This window comes from Tasmannia lanceolata, unplaced genomic scaffold, assembly GCF_043159265.1.
Source record: "Tasmannia lanceolata isolate RefF3 unplaced genomic scaffold, GAP_Taslan_0.1 ptg000002l, whole genome shotgun sequence".
Taxonomy (NCBI): domain Eukaryota; kingdom Viridiplantae; phylum Streptophyta; class Magnoliopsida; order Canellales; family Winteraceae; genus Tasmannia; species Tasmannia lanceolata.
This window is the reverse complement of record NW_027518679.1, coordinates 37,455,316-37,477,274: the sequence shown is the minus strand read 5'-3', so window position 1 is coordinate 37,477,274 and position 21,959 is coordinate 37,455,316. Positions and strand designations below refer to the sequence as shown.

The 21,959-nt window shown below is 40.2% G+C and overlaps 1 protein-coding gene across 1 annotated transcript; it reads right to left on the bottom strand.

Moving 5' to 3' along the window:
- Positions 1-248: 248 nt before the first annotated feature.
- LOC143884477 (Hus1-like protein) lies at positions 249-15,674 on the bottom strand. The gene is made up of 7 exons (XM_077388083.1): positions 15,487-15,674; positions 15,075-15,421; positions 2,084-2,191; positions 1,635-1,812; positions 1,418-1,500; positions 1,242-1,311; positions 249-616 (listed from the first exon to the last, which is right to left on the bottom strand). Exons 1-7 carry the CDS (start codon positions 15,536-15,538, stop codon positions 492-494), a joined length of 963 nt encoding a protein of 320 aa, XP_077244198.1. The 5' UTR covers positions 15,539-15,674; the 3' UTR covers positions 249-491.
- Positions 15,675-21,959: the final 6,285 nt, after the last annotated feature.

Genomic DNA, 21,959 nt, shown 5'->3' with positions numbered 1-21,959 from the left:
GCGTTCTTCTAATGAGATTATGGCAGAGATTGAGATGGCGTTATTTTTCCTTCTCTGTTCACGGACTCGAAGTTTCACCTCATTATGGGGAACATTGGTCGCGAGTTTTTCCCGTGTAAGTCCTCGACTTCAAGTTCACGCCCCACTAATATTCCAAATCCCTTTGCCTATTCAAAATGCAACCTCAGTTCAAACCAAGAGGAAATATCACGAATATACACAAATCAAAGTGCATATATCCACGAATATACACAGATCAAAGTTCATAGTTCTGTAATACCAGACGAAGACATGTAGATGATGTATGTGCCAATGCAGCAGCATAAAAGACGATAGAGAAATTGCATACAATTTTGATCGAAATAAAAGTGAGTCTGAGCTAGTGCAGGGCCTCCACCTAAAAGCATGGAGATTCAAAGCATTCTAGCTGACAATCTAAGGGAGTAACTAGCTTTTATGAACAATCCAATTGGTGCAAATTCCAATCACCTTCAACCTGATCCCGCATCGAGTACAGGAAGCCTGCAGTGTAAACTGATTGATTTATCTGTCTGACGTGTGCCTGGGATGAAGAACTGGAATATGACGGTCAAGCACGCACCTTCTGGAGCTATGCCTGCAAACCCAAATCTAGAACCTTAATTAACTACAATTTTGGAAATCATCAAAATCGTTTCACAAATATATGTGGGTTGGAATGAACATCCTAAGCATTTCATAAAGGGTGTGCTTGATAATCATGAAAAAATATTCTATAGAACATTCACGGGCCCTTGTGAAATAGGAGCTGAGGAGGAGAGACTTGAGAGGGCTCCAGTGAAGAGAGCATGAGAAATCCCTATTAAATGGTAAAAAAATTAAACTACTTCAAGTTGGGTTTTTTTTTTCCTGTTTTTCAGGGGCTTTTCATGCTCTCTCTCTCTCTCTCTCTCTCATGTCTGAAATTGGCCCCTACTAATATTCCATGAAACATTTTTCATGGTTTCCAAACATGCCCAAAAAGTATAATAAGCCCACGAAACTCATTGATCAATAAGGAACTTGGCTGTGTCTAGAAATTTCACTGAGAACATTATTTCACTTGACCAATCTCTCAAACCGATGAGCTTTAAAATGATGGGCTGAGCAGAACTCACAAGTTGAAAGACAAAATTCCAATCAGGTTTGGGAGCTTAATGTAATCTGAGGACAACAAAGACTATGTTCTACAGCACGGAAAGCCCTTGTTGAGGAGTGCTTACCATAGAAAGCACAATCTGGCTTTGCCAAATGACATTGCAGGCTCTTGGCAAAGTGCTTCACACTTACTTGCTGTCAAAATTCATACAAACACAAATGAGATCTCCCCATAAAGACCCAAAACAGTAAGAGATGCATGAGAAAGAAAGACTCAAAGAGTAGTAAAGGAATAACAAACCACAGAAAGAGCTTCTCCCCTCTGTAATGCCATTTCAGTGCGAGATCGAGCACTCATGTCTTGGTTCGCAGTTGGAACGTTCGCTGAAAAACAATTAAAACACTTGGGGCTTATGGGCGGGACTAAACACAGATATTGTGATTTAACCATGTTTTGTACCATCATTATCAAATCCAAGCCAAATGACAGTCACTGAAGAGTATCACTTCACAATCACCTTGAACTCCAAGAACTCTAAGCTTGCGAAATTCGGAGCCAAGAGTGATGAGAGTGGTACAGACTTGTAAATGGAGATCCCCATATTGGGTGATAAACACATTAAGTACGTCGCTGATATGCTTAAGGCGGTCCACTAGATTTTGCAATTGAAGTAGATCAGGAACTTGAACCAGAGTCTGAAAACACAATTTATCATGAATTTCTTAGTGTCAGCAGCAGCTATCACAACTTTTAGGTCCTGTTCGTTTTAGATTATGTCAGCCAAACGTGAGTCCAAAACCAAATATTGGACCCAAAATTACGTTTAATTTTGGGTCCAATAATCAGTTTTGAACTCACAATCGGTTGTCATAATCTAAAATGAAAAGGCCTTTAAGATTATGACAACCGATTGTGAGTGCCAAACAGATTATTGGCCTAACTGCAGGAAGAGAGGGAGAGAGTAACCTGGGGCAGATCCTGGGCCATGTCAAGAGCAGATTGGAGTTCCAGAACATCAGACCTGGAGAGTGGCTTTGAAATGGGTACATCTTGGATTACTGCTGATTTGTAACCCTGGAATAAAGAAAAATAATAAAAAATAGAGAGGCTGAAATCTACACTCCATTGTTTTGATATTAGCAGCCTTCTCTTTAGTTTTTCACTTCTCTCATTGGCTGTCACCATTCCAAACAGTTATCAACAGCCAATCACGGGAACTTAAAATTAAGATAAGACTGCCAATACCAAGACCAGGGACTCCAAATAACATCTTCCCCAAAATTATAATTAGAAAAGAAATGCAAAGCAAAAATAAAGACGAAGAAAGAAACACACATGCCCACATTATAAACAAAAGAGTTGAGTGGTTTAGTTCCAAACAAGGTTTTAAATTTCGGTTTCGGAATGTGTTTCGGTCCGTAACCGAAACTGAAATTTCAGCCGAAATTTTGAAATTTCTGACGAAATTGATCGAAACTCAATAAAGTAATATTTTATCCCGTAACAAATTTCGACGAAATCCCCGAAATCTCGGCCGAAATTTCGGGATAATATTAAATAATGAATAAAAAACTGATTTTTTGAGATATTCCTTAAATTAAGGCCCGAAATTTTGGGGGAAACGAAATTTTGATCGAAGTTTTGGTCGAAATTGTGTAATGTTTTGAATTTACCCAAATTTGGTTTCGGTCTCCACCGGAACCTGAAATTTCGGATTTCGGTCGAAATTTAAAACCTTTGTTTCAAATGAATCCATGTTCGAATAAGAAATCGATTAAATCTATTTAAAATTCAAAAAATGAAAATAGATGCCATATTATGCCCTAAATTCAACCAAATATAGAAATACACTATTTTTTAAATGCCAAAATTGAAAATTCTTATATTTGTCAACGGCATTACAACAAATGTTTGGCCCAAATCTGCGGCAACACACAGGTGTATTATTGTCACTATCACATAGGCTGCGATGGTACACGTGTTAGGTGACCAGCACCATTGATTTGGTGGGCTGTCACTAGTTCAGTACAACAAATCAAACAGCTCAAACACCATACAAATGTGTCATTGCACAAGTGTCTTGCTAGGAGAGGAATAATTCAGGACCTGCAAACTCATTGTAACACAATGAGGCCTGCCCAATATTGCATAGTGAGCCCCACGTTTGGTCGATCCAGAAAGCCCATTTGATAGGGCATATGTAAGCCAAAAGGACAATTCTGACATCCATTAACATAATTTTTTTTTCTTTGAATACAGACAGTTGATTATACATGGTTTTACATTCAACAACTAGGTACATTTAATTGGATGTTAAGAATGTTTATTGTTTGACTGGCATAATCTTGGGCCACTAGAGATCCAGATGTAGGGTCTATCAGATGGATGGTCCAGATCAACCAAATGAGGGGCCTAACAGTCCACCATAGTACAATTTATACATGTAATAATCAAACCAACTATGCGAAGCCTTACCGTTTGGATGAACCAAAAAGTAGGAAAAAGTGAAAAACAAAGTAACTGGACACATTTTACATTTCTATCTGTTTGCCATTTTTTTTTTAAAAAAAAAAATTGACAATTTCATTGATATTATGAAAAATACATTGGGGACCAAGGGTCCCTACTTGCATTACATAGAATCAAATAAGGGAGACTAGGAGCATGCTACTAAGTCTGTTACAAACCAAAAATCTTCAGGGTCAATTACTACAGTGAGGTCTACACTACCATACACTTCCTCCTTAGCGAGCAACTATTTCTCTTTCCTTTCGAATTCTTCCTCCGCTACTCATTATTTCTTGAGGTCCCGCACTCATCTTTTCAAAAACAGGGAGGAGACAAGGCATTCATCAAAACAGACTTGTCATCACCAACTAGATAGTTGTTCAGTTAGAGCTTCTAGGCAAGTCATCAAAACCGAAGGAACCTCCTCCATGCTATGCTGTATCTAGGATAGTGACAAGAAAAGGAGAAAAAACTCTGGAATCATGTTCAGGACTTTCGGAGGTTCACTGGTCGTAGGCTTTTCTTCCACCCGCCGGATACGCACCGCCTTAGTCTTATCCCATTTTTGCCACTACCAAACCCTTTCTCCGAACCCAAGTATCTTAAAGAGAGAGTGCCTGAATAATGGTAAATAGTTGTCCATGAACAGAATAATCCCACAGAGTCTATACCCAGTGAACGGCCCAACTTGAGGCTCTAGCCTGAGAAGCCATCTTCTAGGGCGGGATGAGGATTCTCCTGAATCAACAGGAGATGCCATTTCTCCTTTGTTAATGGTAGCCAGGAATAAGAGATCCTTGAGTCTTCAAAAATGAGGTTGGGGGTAAGACTGAAAAGACAACTTCCCAACTACCGAGGAAGGTAAGATCAAGGAAGCAGGATTCGTTCCTGGAGTTGGGGATTCGCGAATCCCGGATTCACGAATCGGAATCGTGATTTGATTCGATTCCCCAAAATATGGGAATCCCGAATCGATTGAATCGGAAACGCGAATCCAAATTGGGAAATCGCGATTTTGATTCCACCGGAATCGCGATTCGTAATTTATAAATGCGTGTTTTATTTCTAACAAACTCGCGGTTTTACATAATTAAGATTCGGGAATCACAATATGTAAAACCGTGTTCCCATTACGTAAAATCCGTTCCTTTAAGTGATGTGAATCGCGATTCCCATATTTTGACGTGAAATTAATTTTAACCAGCTATCAAAGGGTATGTGTTACTTTTGAGTGGGGCTTTCTTGTAATTTCCCATAAAAACCTTTTAATTTCGTATAAAACGAGGGTTTTGGATGAAACCCTAAAAACCCTTATTATCTCTTCTTCTCCTCTTCCACCGCCCCTCTCTCAAACCCCTTCTCTCAAACCCTCGTCGTCGGACTCCGACGACCGTCCGACGAAATAAGAAGAAGAAGAAGAAGAATAAAGAAGAAGAGAAAGAACCCTTCTCAAACCCTCGCCGTCCGACTCCGACGACCGTCCGACGGAAGAAGAAGAACAAGAACAAGAACAAGAACTCAGGTATTTTATTTTATTTTTTCATTTTTTTTAAAAGAAAGAAAGAAAATGAAATAATGAATCCCCTCTCTCTCTCTCTCTTTACGGTTTCTGTGGATGGTTCTCACAGAAACCATTCTCACAGAACCATTCTCACTTTCTGTGAGAATGGTTTCTGTGAAAATGAAACCCCCCTGTTAAATGGTTTTTGTGAAAAGGGTTTGGTACTTTGGTGAGCAATTATCAAAACTAACATGGTAGTGCAATTATCAAAACTGTGAAACATGTTAGCACTACGATATTAACACAACTGACCTTGTCTTTTTCTCATTTAATTCTTTTCTAATTTCGTTAAATAATAAAAGACAAGATGAGTTAGGGCAATTATCAAAACATGGTAGTGCTAAGATGAGTTAGTGCAATTATCCAACTTCAGTAGCTTTTTGGCTTTTGAGAATTATTTAATTTTCTTGAATTTTTATATCAAGTCCAACATTTTCCAAAAGTACAGTGGAGCCCTCTTCATAGTAGCCCAACAAATGAATGGTTTGGAATCTTGGATCATCCTAAGAAGTTTGCCCCACTGTCCTTTTTGAAAAAAACTATACTTGACCGTTGAGTAGTTGACACACACTACATGAGATGTGAATTTTGATTCCAAAAGTGTTTACTGATTCAAAATTGCATTTAGGCCCAATTAATTTTAGAATTTGAGAATTGAGTTTGAGTTCAAAATTGAATATTAGTTAGATTGAATGAGTTGATTGTAGCATTGTGCAAAAATATTTTTATCAAATATTGTTTATGATTGAATGTGCTGAATTGCTGATTTTTTGTCTCTGACTCAAATTGAATGTAGTTGTACAAACTCAAATTGTCTCTGACTTAGTATCTCTGTACAGCCATTCATTTGGCAGTGATTTTAGCCCAGTCATTTCCCTAGATATGTGTTGGAAATTATTAAAGGGAAATGATTTTAGCACAACCATAATTTGATATTCAATGCAGCTTACGGTGGCCTATCTTATTAGCTTATCTTTTGAGCTAATAAGATATTATCATTTTGTCATTCGATAAAAGTACAAGAGTACATACGAGCCTACGTGGGGCCTTTACGAGTGATGGCGAGCGGAATGGCTGAAGTCTCCAACAATGGTTTACTGGCATGGATCAATGGGTTGCATCAAGTGGAAGGAGTTAATCTTGGCACGGTGGGCCTATGCAGCTTACGCAATATTGCCACTGTCTGTGTTGATTGGGGTTTGATTCGTGCCGCAATCAGTTGTTGGGATCCAGATTCGCATGTGTTTCATTTTGGAATGCAAGAGCTTTGTCCGACTCATGAAGATATTTGCATGATGCTCCGCGATTCGTGCCGCAATCAGTTGTTGGGATCCAGATTCGCATGTGTTTCATTTTGGAATGCAAGAGCTTTGTCCAACTCATGAAGATATTTGCATGATGCTCCACATTTCTCCTGATGGTCCCATGTTCAAGCCTTCCTTTAAGGAAGGCTATGATAAGGCATTGAGCCGTCTGATTGGCGTGCCACAGAAGTCCCTACGTCACTACCGTCAGGCAAGTAGTATCTTCGTAAATAAGCTAGTACAAGTCTTTTCACCAAGTAGAGAACTGGATATGGAGTATCGTCGTTGCCGTAAAAATGCATTAGCATTATGTGCTTATCCAATGTTTCTCTTTCCGGGCCGATCAGAGTCATCAGACTTGATTCCATTATATTTTGTAGACTTGGTTGATCAAGTTCGCCAAGGTGCAAATCTAGCTCCTACTGTCTTAGCGGAACTTTTTGATAGCCTAGATAGTGCTCGCCGATCTACTGGATCTGACTTCTTAGGAAGTTCCGTCATTCTTTATGTAAGTATTGGATGGTTTATTAAAAATGCTTGAATGATGTACTTGGTTATAAATAATTATTGTTTCTAACTTTTTTTTATTTAGGTTTAGCTAGTGGAGAGATTACGAATTTTGGCTCCACCACCTTTGGCAAGACGAGCCTGGACGAGGAGTTTTAATACTCGGGAGGTGTTGGTTTCATTCGATGATCACGACAGTTGGGCTATATGGCTTAAGGGTCGCGAAAGTAAGGACATTGAGTGGACTCTCCCATGGGCTCCCATTTCCTCTGCAGTCCTCGAGACTTCTGGTCAGAAGTGCGTTCGGATAATGGGTTTCCAGAGCACTTCCTTTTACTTGCCTCTTCGGGTCCTCTGATAGTACTTTGGAGCCCAACATCACATAGCGATGACGGATGTTTCGGTACCGGACTCCATTCGCCCTCAATCCTTGAAGAAGAGGACAGTGAATGCGATTGATAGAGACTGGAATCGGCGAACCATCGTTGTCCTTCAGAACAACCCCACCCCTAGAGAGGTGAACAACTATTTTTGGGAATGGTATGGGACTGGTGAGGCAAGTGGTGCTCCTGAGTCAAGTGATGCTTCTATGAGCGGTGCAAGGGGGTGATTTATTTGTATTTTGATGATGTATTTTGCTGAACGGGTATCAGATCTATGTAATAGTTAATTAGTTGATTACTATTTTGTATTCTCAAATAGGGCTTATGTAATGGTAGTTGGATATAAATCCAATGGATTCGACATTGCGCCACGGGAAACCCAACCCTCACCCTCCCTTTGCAAAATAGTGAATACCCTCGGGAATTCCCACGTAAGATGGTCTGTTGGATATAAATCCAATGGATTCGACACTGCGCCACGGGAAACCCGACCCTCACCCTACCCCTGCAAAATAGTGAATACCCTCGGGAATTCCCACGTAAGACGGTCTGTTGGATATAAATCCAATGGATTCGACACTGCGCCACTGGAAACCCAACCCTCACCCTACCCCTGCAAAATAGTGAATACCCTCGGGAATTCCCATGGAAATCCAACCCTGAGCCTACCGCTGCATATCCTTGCATGAATGCATGTAAGACACTCATAGTAGAAAATATCTATCATACTATTCAAATATTTTACAATTTGATTTTGTCAGAGGCAATTGAGGAAAGATGGACGAGACTGTCGACCAAGAATTTCAAGGCCAAGGTGTAGGTGATGATGACATAGTTTTTGAAGGGGACCTAGAATACAACTATGATGAAGAATATGTGGAAGAAGATTATGACGAGGACATAGTGTTGGGTCCGAACGCAAGGTCAGCGACAATTTTATGGTCACACGTAGTCAAAGGAAATAAAGCTGGCGAAGGACATGGGGGAACCAAAAAGTGAAAATGTAAGCACTGTAAGAAGGTTTACACTGGGACTTATACAAGGGTGCACGCACACCTTGTGAAAGCACCAAGAGGTCAAGGTCAAGGAATAACATATTGCAGTGCAGTTGCAAAAGACAAACAATTACAAGAGCACATCAGAAGACAAGTCCAAAGAGCAGAGAATTTACCTGGGAGACTGCCACTGAAGAAATCACGGTTAGACATGCTTGGCAAGTCTTCCAGCTCCGGTGCGACTTCTTCAAGTAAGGTTGGTGAATCACCAATTGGCAAGTCTTTTAGAGCAAAGGATAGAGGCGATGTTGATCATAAAGTGCTGCGATTTTTGGCCGCCAATGGGATTCCCTTTAACGTCCTCCGATCTCCAATTTTCAAGAGATGATAACTGCCGCCAATTTTGTGCCTAGATACAAGTTGCCTTCTTATGAGAAAGCAAGAACAACTTTATTGGACCATGAGAAAGAGAATGTAACAAAAGATCTAGGTGTTGTGAGAGAAAAATGGCCTGAACATGGGCTTTCTATTGTCTCTGATGGATGGACAAACGTGAAGAACAAAGCCCTGATTAATGTACTGGCATCAAATATGTTCAGTTCAATGTTTCTCTATGCGCACGACTTCTCTGCCGTGGAGAAATCAAGGAAAAACATTGCAAAGTTTTTGTTGGATGCCATTGAAGAAGTAGGGCCTTTTAATGTTGTGCAAGTGCTGACAGATAATGCAGCCAATTGCAAGCTTGCTGGGACAGAGGTTAATAAAGTTTATCCCCACATATTTTGGTCTCCTTGTGTGGTTCACACATTAAATCTGATATTCAAAGACTTGACCAAGCATAAACACCTAGGTTGGATTGGAGAGACTTACCGTTCCTGCAAGGATGTCGTCAAATATATTACCAATCATTCGCAGGCTCTTGCTATATTTAGAAGCAATTCGAAGTTTGAGTTGCTGAAAGTTGCGAAGACTAGATTTGCAACTCATTATACTACACTTAAGAGACTTCTTGATGTAAGGGAGGCGTTGCAGATGACAGTATTAACAGATGCTTGGAAAGATTAGTTGAATGCTTGCACCGACAAAGTGATGATAGAGAGGGGCGAGATGACAACTACTTGTGTAGTCTCTGATGAATTTTGGACGAACATAAAATTGGGATTATTAATTACGAAGCCCGTCTATAAAATGATTTAAGTTCACTGACCAGGAAGGCTGTCTGATATCAGAAGTGTACGAAGGCATGGATAATATGTTAGGACAAATAAAAGATAACTTGAAAGATGTGCTTGACATGTACAATCATATTCATGGTAATGTGGTGGGACGATGGGGGAAGATGAATGTTCGAATGCATGCCTTGGCTCATGTACTCACTCCAAAATATTATGACCCTGCATATCTCAATATTCCAGCACCAGGCGGTGGTAAACGAGTCACCCTAGGTATGTAATTGTTTCTCATATTGTGAATTTCCATAATGTAATTGTATTTATCTTCATTTATGTTATCGACTGATCGATTATTCAATTTTATTTTCAGATAAAGACCCTGAAATCATGGATGCTGTATATGAAGCCATTACGGATCTCTCCCCTGATGATGAGATGAGTGGTACGATTAGACGTCAGCTATATGATTTCATAGGAAGGGTTGGAAGGTTTTCCAGTAAATTTGCTAGGGAGGATGCGAAAGATCCCAATGTGTGTGTGACCAAATTGTGGAACTTTCACGGAAGTCATGTACCAGAGTTACAGTCAGTGGCCATCAAAATTCTCTCACAGCCTATCAGCACATCTTCTGCAGAGAGAGTATGGAGCACGTATAGCTTCATTCACAATGTAAAGCGTAATCGCTTAAATTCAGATCGTGCTGATACCCTTGTGTACATCCACTCAAATCTTCGACTCCTATCCAGGTTTAAGTTTGTTTCGTTTTTGCATGCAATAATTGTTTTTTATTATTTATGTCAGATTATTTATTTAATTTCGAATCTATTTTTTAGATTTAATGCGGCTGCATACAAAGAAGGACCAAATAGAAAATGGGACATCAACCCAGAGCTCCCACTTATGGATGAATCCTCTATCAGAATTGAGGATATGCGATGGCAGGATCTCGATGATGATTTCCTTAGACCTTCTACATTTCATGCGTCATCTCAGTCATTACTTTCAAGTCCTTCACTCACTATTCGTGACTTAGATGACAATGACGAAGCTGCAGGATCTGGGACTCCAAGAGTGGTCAGTAGCTCGGAACTTGAAATTGGACGACCATCCAACACTCAAGGTCGTATTCCTAGTTTTCTGGGGCGTGGAGAACGTACAAGGGGAGGTACACAATCTTTAACACTTGCAATTTCCTAGTGAAGATATTAGTCTTATAAATATTAATTCATTTATTTAAACTTTTCCTTTACAGAAAATGTAGAAGGAAGAGGACGAGCTGATCATGTTTATTCGAAGGGAAAGAGAAAAGCCTAACTTTATTTCTTTTTATTTGAAAATACTGGAGAAATTCTGTAATAATTTTGATATTTCGCTTTTTGGAAACTGAATTTTTTGTTTAATGGTGGAGTCCTGGGCCTCGTGGCTCCTAAATGAAAAACTGTTATAATTTCAGTATTTGGAGAATCATGTTTATGTTTAATGGTGTACAGTTGAATGCTTAGATTTTGATTTTTCATGTATTTTTCCTTAAATTTTATCTTTTATTAATTTTTTATCGCTCTCCGACGACTCTCCGACGACTCCCCGGCGAAAAATTGAATCCCACTCCCAACCATCCCCGGAACATTCGAATCCCGCTTTCGATTCCCGAATCGAATCCCGATTTCGAATCCCGCCCTAGCAACCTTGGGTAAGATAATCAATGCATCCATAAACGCTTTAATCGCTATAATCTCCTTCAACCCCAGGGTCCACGGCTACTGAGTTAGCTATAGATGGGACCTATCCTACCAAACTTGGAATAAAATTTTAGGAGCTTCAACAATCTGCTGTTATCTTCCTTGATCTTGGTTTTAAAACTAAGATATTCCCCAATATATTCATAAGGAATTTTCTTGTGATCTTGACCCCCTAGCTAGGGAATTTAAGCCATCGTAAGAACCGCCAAGGGCACGATAGTCAAAACTCTTTCTGGCTCTAGGCTGAAGACAAAACGTATTGGTATTTCGTGAGAGGTGCAACCAACGAAGCAGTTTTCCTCCTAAGGGCAGGGTATTTAGGCTTATAATTCTCGGGATTCAGCAACAGTCCAGATGGTCTGAGTTCCTCTCTTCAGGTCCCATTACACCTTTTTCAAAGCAGACCAACGGCACATTCTTAGGCATCCCGACATGAGGATTTGATTGGTTAGATTTAAAATTTGAATCCCATACGGGCCCAACGGCTCATCAGGCAAAGGTCTTTTACTCGTCGGAGGTCGATCAGCCGGCGAAGAGGGATTTTCCTTCGAAAGTTCAACCCCAATGGTATAGGTCTGGTCTAAAATTCTGAGCTTAACACTGGAATTAGGGAAAAGTCAGCGGGGGGCTAGAATCTTGGCCGAGACGTAACTCATACAATTCTGGTGGTTGCCTTCCATCTTAGTTTCTACAACCTTACCAAAAAGGCCCCCTAACACCTCCACCGTTGAAACAGCCCAGGCGTGCAGTGGGATGCCATAAAATGAACCCAGAGGGCTTCCTCTCCTTGAATAAATTCCTTTTTCCATGGTGAGAGGGAGCAAATGGTTATCCAAGGCCGCAGATCCCTTAGCGAGGATCGGTAAGGCTTGTGATTCTGATTCAAACACAAAAAGAACTCCATTCTTCGCCAACATAGAAGGACAATGTAAAGATGGGATTTCCCAGGACTCATGTGCCCATTTCCAGAGCTCATGCAGGGTCTCATTATGGTTTTTCTTTTTACCTATCAGGCAGGCTCTTAGGGAACCCATTCGCACATCCACTTCCCTGCCCGAGATAGATAAAAGTGGAATCCCTGAACTTTTGTGGCGATAAATTTTACCCGAATCAGGCCAAAGATCATCTTCACCACCATTGAATTCTACTCTAGATGATGAGCTAGCACGAGGAACCCATTTTGAGGGGATTCTAGTCCTATGACACCAACGACAATCATCCCGCCATCTAAAGTTAAGATATTGACAGGGAGAGCAAAACCATGCTCCCGATCTATTATCTCGATCATGCTTAGATCTCCCTATGGGTCTCCTCTCCCCTCCCCTCCCCAAGATGTGCGGGATGAGGAGGGGAGATTCAATCTAGCTTGCGGGCACCTTCTACATCTAATCCGCCATCCAAAATTATGGTAGCGGCAAAGTAGGCACTGTCAATCCTCCTTCCTTCCCCGCCGATCATCTTCCATCTTCCAGAATCCAGAATCAAGTAGGCTTGTAATCAATATTTCAAAAGTCTAGTCTAAACTATGTGACAATTAGCAGTTATAAAAGCCACAATGCTGTTTGTGAATGACCAGAGAATGAAGAATGGAGCTTTTGATACAAACCACAGGAAGGTCACAAAAACTCGAATTTAAACCAGAACCTCATTTCAACCCCCTAAATTGCATTTATAAATCAAAAAGTTTGCTCAAATAAAAGGTTACAGTAGTATACCAGGCCAAAATCTGTTCACTCTATCAAAACCCCATCATATTTGAGAATTTCAGCAACAAAGAAAATATCCTTTATCCGAATTATCTGTTTGCCATTTTGATGCAGACTATCCTAAGGTCTACTTTTTAATTTTTACGTATTTGTTAAGTCCCTTAAGCTATAGGATCCCACCAATATCTTTTGGTTTCTTTAAGTTGTAGGGGTTTAAAAATAGGCTCACAAGTGTATTTCGAAAATCTTAAGCGATACGGGCAATTAAGTCATTTGTAATTAATCATTTAAGTTGGTAAGGGACATCAAGAGCCCACCTTGAAACTTAAAAGAAGTACTAATTGTCTATTTGCGATAGAAAACGTCTATGTAATTGGAATCATAAGTCATTAGGAGTTTGAGTTGAATTAGGAGTTTTATTTCAAAAAGGAAAGTAATTTATTTGCAGTAGGATTAGATAAGAGTCAATGTACCTTTCAAAAAAAAGATAAGAGTCAATGTAAAGAGAGAATAAGAATCATAATTGGACAAGGAGTAATTGTACAAAGAGGATTAAGATTTTTTTAGGATTTTATTTTTCAATTTTCATATGGCTTGCATAGCCTATAAACATGAAAGGCCTGTCGACCCTAAAAATAGATGAATATGGATAAAAAATGATTGTTTCTTATGTTGACTGGGTGTAATACCTTTTCTGAAGTATGATGCTTCATATCCTACGGTGTGATGCTTAGGAGAAGCCTGGTGTGACTCTAGGTCAGTTATCCCTCCCTAAACATTTTTCTTTCTTTCTTTTTTTAATTCTTTCTTTCCACTTATCTTCTCCGTTATTCTTTATTTTCAGTTTTTTTTATCTCTACATATTGTTCATTGATCCTTGTAGGGCTGCAACAGGGTCGGGTTGGGTCGGGTTTTTCAAAACCCTAGCCCAACCCTGGATCCCATTATCTCGGCCCTGACCCACCTTGACCCTGAGTCAGGGCCGAAAGACCTCAACCCATGGCCCTCCCTACAGGGCTCAGTGCTGGCCCTGGCCTGCCCTGATTGGGCAGGGCCGGGCCGGGCCGGCCCTAATTGACCCTAGTGCAAATACCTGTTAAGAGTGCCAAAAATAAAGCAACCACTTATCATATAGAACAAAATGATCAATAAATAGAGAAAGGGAACAAAATAAGACAATATGAATTCAACAACATGACGGGCAACAGATACAATTAATAATAATAATCTAAAGAAACACCAATCCAAGATAATAGAAAACATTAGCAAAAGAAACATGCATAGATGGTTCAATTCTATAATAGAAAACTTAGGGTCGGGCCGGGTCAGGGTACCCGAGGCATTAACCCAGAACCCGACCCGACCTGAGTCAGGGTCTAAAAAAATGAACCCTGACCCGCCCTCAGGGTTGGAAAATCCAGCCCTGTCAGGGCTGACAGGGCCAAACTTGCACCCCTAGATCCTTGCACCGTTAGTCTCATCAAAAACCCTTGCATGCATCTTTTCAGCATATATCTGCAGCTTCCTCTGCATGTGTCTGGACACTTCTAAGCCTACACTAAGCCTAGTAGATTTTTTTTTAAAATCTGATTACATATTTAGGATCCGAAACCATAATTTTCACTCCTCCTTTTCACCCCTAACGCCACATCCATAGCTCCATCCTATATCAGTATCATCAGAACAACATATTATTTCTTGGTGATTCATCTTAAGTCAGATTTGGTACCATAGCCTAGGTCAAGCTTCCCATAGTGTCATATCCCAAATTCTATTCAAAGCTAATATAGAGAAAATATGGAGGAATCAGCAATCAAAAGTCAGTAGTTGTTTCTGGTGCAGACATTTTAACAAACAGTTTTAAATATGAAAGAAAAGAAAAAGAAAAAAAAAGTAACAAGTCTCTGACCCACCAACAACCAGTAGTTGTTTCTGGTTCAGAAAAGAAGAAAATAAGAGAAGTAACAAGAGTCTCTGACCCACCAACAGTCAGTAAGTTATTTTTGGTTCAGACATTTTAACAAACAGTCTTAGAACAGAAAAAAAGAAGAAGAAAAGTAACTAGTTTATGACCTACCTTACCTTTGTCTCAAAAGTGAGAAAGGGCATGGGCTGTTGGTGGGTTGAAGCTGCACCTCCTTCTCCACTAGGTGGGAGCTTCTTCACCAGTTTGATCTGAATGCACTCCCCGCCTTCGATGTTAAGGCTACTCTTAAGGGCGCGATGGAGTAGGCCAAGGTCTATGGTGAAGGCAATGCGATCTTCATTTTGGCTGGAGATTCTGTAGTCTTTGAAGAGAGTTTCTTTGCGGAATTGGGCAATTGATTGAACTCCATCTCCATTGAGAAGGTTGTGAAGGAACATGGTGTGGTCACGGGTTAGGTATAGATGACACACACGACCCATTTTTTCCAAGGAGGGGACGAACCCTGAAATTGAGTGCAATTATCAATTTAAGGGTTGATTGGTTTATAGGAAGAAGAAGAAGACTTACGCTTTTCTAGAAGATTAACACCATTGTCTGTGAGGATTGCTTTGAACTTCATCTCTCTCTCTCTCTCTCTCTCTCTCTCTCTCTCCAAATGCTTTCTTAACTGGATTGTTTGATTGCTCTTTGGCGCTAAATTTCTTTTTGGTAAAAACCCTCGGAAGTGGGAAGGCCCAAGTCCAGTCTATTGGGCCTTTTTGTTAGATTGTTTTGTGCCCAAACCCAAGGCCCACAAGACACTTATTTGGGTTTGTTTGTGGGTTTTATGGTCTCCAAACCATAGGCCCAACAAATAGCCAACAAATGAAAGCCTTGGGCCTCTTGGCTGATATGGATGCTGATATTGACACTACCCTGTTTTAATAACTGCACTAACCCAGCTTGTCTTTTCTTATTTATTTTGCAACTGAGAGTTTTACTCGAACTGTTATAAGTTTTGACAGCTGTTTAAATAGTAAAAGACAAGATGAGTTGTGCAGTTATCAAAATATAGTAATAGTTATTACAATTCCCCAAAAAGCTCTCAAAAGCCAATTAGAAATGCAAAGACAAGGTGAGCTGGTGCAATTAACAAAACTTGGCAGTGCCAATATCATTAGCCTTTCATTTTATATACAGATTATCTGCACTAACGTGTTTTCACAATTGCACTAGCTCATCTTGTCTTTTAGTATTTAACCCGATGTCAAATACTATCACAATTTCCAAAGGGAAGTGATATATCCGCCCGTTTTTTACTTGGACAGCCAGCAGCAGTGTATCTATGATTGCGGGAGGCTGATGTACTTCACCTAGGAAGGATTCATCAGGCCCGATTGCCGCGTACATTGGAGCGGCCTATCGCATATAAAGAAAAGGGGCGAATTTATCATTTCCCTTTGAAAAAGGCTATTGATATTGGCATATAAAGAAAAGGGGCGAATTTATCATTTCCCTTTGAAAAAGGCTATTGATATTGGTACGACCATACTTTACTATAATTATAAAAACATGGTAGTTCCAATATAAGAAAACATTCCAAAAAGCTCAAAAGCAAATTAAAAAAGAAAATACAAGTTGAGTTAGTGAAATTATCAAAAAAAGGTAGTGCCAGTATCAACACTTTTTTTGTTGTTGGAAGAACTTTATTCAAAAGAGAGGACTACTATATACGTGTCATTTGTAGAGCGTTATCGAACTTTAGAGAGACCTTTTTCTTAACTGCTCTGTTTGGATGCCGGGTTTTTTTTTTTCCTGGGATTTATGTGGGTAAAGGTAGGAGACAAAAGAGGGGACAAGCATTAATTAGAGAAAGATATTATGATGAGTGGAGAGAGAGGGTAGAGAGAGAAAGAGAGAACACCCTTTTCAAGACAAGATTTTGCTGATGTCAGCAAGAAAAAGCTGATGTGACCACTAAACCTTTACCCACATAAATCCTGGGAACAAAAAAAACCCAGCAACCAAACAGAGCACCAGATCTCCTTTTCTTCTTTTTCTCTCTCTCTAAAAAATCGCAAGCACATTCAACGAACCTTTCCCCTTTATTCCTTTCTGCCATCACCCTCTCTCTCTCTCTCTCTCTCTCTATAAATATATATATATATATATATATATATATATATATATCAGGAAAAGGATTGTGCGCTCGAGCGTACCAAGCTTATGGTACGCTCGAGTGCCCAATCACATGGGTCCCACATTTTTTGTGGTGATCCAAAGCATTCATTTGCAAGGCTCTATCATAGATAGGGTGTGTACCAAAAATCAGCTTCATTGAATTATCCTAACCCCTCAAAAAATGGAGGGCAAAAATTGGCAGATTTGTGGACAAACAGGGTCTGTCCATTTTGACCTCCACAAGTAGATGGGTTAGGATGATCCTATGGAGCTGTTTTTGGTACACATCCCATCTATGTAAGGGCCTTTCAAATGAATGCTTTAGATCATCCTAACAAAGTGGGCCCACATGTGATTGGGCTCTCGAGCGTACAATCATTTTCCCCTCTCTCTCTCTCTCTCTCTCTCTCTCTATATATATATATATATATATATATATAATTCATCAATTTTTAGAGAGAGAGAGAGATGAAGTAATTTGCTCAAAAATGAAAGTAATTTGATGAAGTAATTGTAGCTTTATACAATTTCAATAATGGTTCCAAGTATTTCATGTAGGGTTTCAAAAATTGATGTAGGGTTTCATTAATGAATTTGATGAAGGGTTCCATTTAATGTAGGGTTTCATTTTTGGGTTTTCTTCTTGGGGTGTTGGATATGAAATACTTGGAACCATTATTGAAATTGTATAAAGCTACAATTAGTTCCTGTATTAGGGTTTCAAAAGGTTTCACTTGATTTGTAGTTTATCCATGGTTTACAAAGGGTTTCATTTTGTTGATTTTCATTTTTTTAGGGTTTCGATGGATTGAAAGAAATATATTTTAGAAACCAAATATTTTCTTAGTTTCCATGTATTTGACTATAGTTTCGAAGGATTTAATTTAGGGTTACTATGTTTTGAAGGGTTTCATTTAGGGTTCGAAAGGGTTTCATTTAGGGTTCGAAAGGGTTCCATTTGTTTTGAAAGGTCTAACTGTGGTTTGTTAGGATTTCACTCAGGATTTGTAGGTTTTGAAGGGTTTCATTTTGGTGGCCAAGGGTTTTATTTTTGTTTTCAAAGGGTTTCATTTGATTTTGTTGGCATAAGGACCGTTATTGAATTTGTTTTGCACTCTTTTGACAGAAGGGAAAGAGGCAGAACCATTATTTTTGGGATTTTTGAGACTTTAGAACCCTTGAAACCAGTAAATATGGTTCCAAGGATCCTTGTAAGCAGTGATTTTGATTCCAACTGTCTAATATTGTGTTTGAAGTGGTTCGAAGTTTGAAAATAGTGGTTCCTATTGTTCCTAAAATAGTGGTTCATATTGTTCCTTCTGTGGAAATAATTATCTCAATTGTCAATTTTGGTTCAATTGTGGTTCTAACTATGTAACTTCTGGTTCGAACCCTCATATTTGTGGTTTGAAGGATTGTTACGTTCTTTCTCTTGGATTTTCCTATGGTGAAAAATGGCTACTTCGAGGGAGCCAACCTCCAGGAAAGAGTATACTTTTTAGGAGAAGAAAGTTGTATGTCTCTCATTCATGAGAAAAGAGTTTAAGTACAATTCCATTCTCCAAATGACAACTACCAAAACTGACTCCATGTACTAGTAACAGGACTCCATAACTGACACCACAATGAGTCAAAACCAACTTCATTACATACATGGGACTGACCCTACAGACACATAACAGAAAAGAAAATAACTAAATAACTGCTACAGATTGTGCACGTAACACTCCCCTCCACTTCAAGCAACCTTGTCCTCAAGGTTTGAATCTGGAGACCTCTTCAATAGATCATGATAGCGCTCCCAGGTTGCATCTTCAACTTCAGCTCCTTGCCATTTCAGTAGCACTTCAGTCATGGTTCGATTCCCACGCTTCATAACTCGACGATCTAAGATTATTTCAGGTTGAGGTTGGATTAATCCCTCATCAGTAACTGGTGGCAGCGAGGTCTGGGTTGGAATGCTCTCTCCCAACTTCCTCTTGAGCAAAGAGACATGAAAAGAAAATACTGGGTTGACTGACGAAGGCCAATGGCCTCCCTTCTTGCATGAGGACACCACCGACCCGTTTTCCTGAAGCATCACACTCAATGGTGAAAGGTTTGGAGAAGTTGGATAGAGCCAACACTGGGGGTTCAGCCATTGCTTTTTTGAGGTCTTCAAAAGCCTCTCTTGCTACATCGGACCATTTGAAAGAATCCTTCTTTAGCATAGCCGTCAAAGGTGCTGCGATTTTACCATAATCCCTTATAAATTTTTGATAATACCCACTTAACCCCAAAAACCCGCGTAATGCTTTAGTTGAAGTGGGTAAAGGCCAACTAAGTATGCAAGAAATCTTATTTGGGTCAGCAGGTACTCCTTCTCTTGATATTACATGACCAAGGTACTCCACTTTGTCACAACCGAACCTACATTTAGACTCCTTTGCATAGAGCTTGTGAGATCTTAATAACTCCAAGGTGGTACGAAGATGTAAAAGGTGTGCATCCCATGATTGGCTTTACACAAGTATGTCATCAAAGAAAACGAGAATAAACTTGCGTAGGTAGGGTTTGAATACCTCGTTCATCAAACCTTGAAAAGTTGATGGTGCATTGGTGAGCCCAAAGGGCATTACAAGGAACTCGTAGTGGCCTTCATGAGTCCTGAAGGCTGTCTTAAAAATGTCGTTCGGATGCACTCAAATCTGATGGTAGCCTGAACGAAGGTCAAGCTTGGAGAAGATTGTGGCACCATGCAACTCATCCAACAATTCTTCGACTACAGGGATTGGGAACTTGTCTTTGACAGTAGCCTGATTGAGAGAACGATAATCCACGCACATACGCTAGCTTCCATCACTTTTTCTCACTAGCAAGACAGGTGAGGAAAAGGGGCTTTCGCTTGGTCGAACTATACCATGTTGTAGCATCTCTCTTACTAACTTCTCAATTTCTGATTTCTGACAATGAGGGTATCTATATGGCCTAACACTGATTGGCTGAGTTCCATTAAGCAAAGAAAATATGTGGTCATTTGGCGTTGAGGTGGTAGTCCTTTTGGTTCTCCAAAGACATCTTGGAATTCAGCCAGCAATGTCTTGAGATATGAGTTGGGATTTACTTGCGGCAGACTCCCCTCCACACTAAATAATTGGAGAAGTACTCCTCTTGTTTCAGTTTTAGAAGCCTTCTTAATGCCATCCCCACTAGTGACAGTTAGCTCTTTTGTCACCTCACCCTTAAATTGGAGAGTCTTCCCATCAATTGTAAATTGCATAGAGAGATTAGCAAAATCCCACAAGATTGGGCCAAGGGTCCTCAACCAATGGGCTCCAAGAACCACATCACAACCTCGTAATTGTAATAAATAAAAATCAGTGGTTATGGGAAAACCTTGTATGATTATAGTAACTCTCAAACAACAGCCTTCACTTGCAAGCTTTTCTCCATTCGCCACCATCACCCTGAAGTGGCCACCCGAACTAAGTGGTAGTCCCACCTTATGAGCAATACTCGGATCAAGAAAGTTATGTGTACTGCTGGAGTCAATCAAAACCACCATTTGATGTTGACCAATAACACCCTTCAGTCTCATAGTTTGAGGCGTTGGTGCACCCGCAATGGCATGTAGTGAAATTTCGGGGGTGGGATCTCCTTCAACATTTGCTGCGTCAATGGCTTCGAAATTAGCATCTCCTTCCACTTCCTCCAGTAAAGGTTCCTCGGGATCAGCACCATCAAGTAGAAAAAGTTTTTGAGTTTTACATCAATGTCCGGGTGAGTTTTTCTAATCACAATTATAGCAAACTCCCCGATCACGTCGATCCTTCAGCTCAGCTTGGGTAAGCCGTTTAATTGGTGGTCTAGAAGGTTTAGGGAGCAATGCACCGGTTGACAAAGAGCCTCTGCTTCCTTCAATTTGGGCTCGCCGGCGACGGGCTATCATCTTTTCTTCTTGTAATCGAGCCAATCCAAAGGCAGCTGAGAGGGAGAGTGGTCGAAACATCTGGACGTCCAAGCGAATTGCATCCTTAAGGCCACCAATGAAGCAACTTATCATAAATGACTCGTTCAAACCTTCGGTGCGGTTCGCGAGCACTTCAAATCTCAGATACGCTTGTGGTCTGAAGCAATTTAGCAAGCGCTGTTGTAGGATCTTCATACTCTGTCGGCCCAAATCGAACCTCAAGAGCTTTGGAGAAAGAGTCCCAATCTGTAAGAGCTCCGCTTTTCTCCATCCATCGGAACCATTGTAGCCCCTTTCCTTCTAAATGGAAAGAAGCTAGAACTTTTGATTGGGGGGTGTTTGATTATAACGGAAGAACTGTTCCGCATGATAAACCCACCCTGATGGATCCGCGCCTTCGAACCGAGGAAAGTCCAGCCTGGTAGACCGTGTTTGGATCCCCCCACTCCCATCAGTTGGTGAACTCGCGGTTTGCCTATTCACGGATTGGCGGTTTGAATCCTCCGCTCTATCTTGAAAAGGCTCTCATGTAAGCTGTTCATACTTGGAGTCTAGTGTAGAAAATCTTTGAAGGAAATCATTCAGCAGTTGAAGCTGTAGAGTAAAGTCCCCCTGTATTTTCATGGTGGTCTCCTTCAATTGTGTGACTGGCTCATCCAATTTCGTTAAGCGGGTTCTGTCCGCCATACCAGAACCGTTTAGCTCTGATACCAAATCTGTTACGTTCTTTCTGTTGGATTTTCCTATCGTGAAAAATGGCTACTTCGAGGGAGCCAACTTGCAGGAAAGAGTATACTTTTTAGGAGAAGAAAGTTGTCTGCCTTTCATTCATGACAAAAGAGTTTAAGTACAATACAATTCTCCAAATGACAACTACCACAACTCCACAACTGACTCCACGTACTAGCAACAGGACTCCATAACTGACACC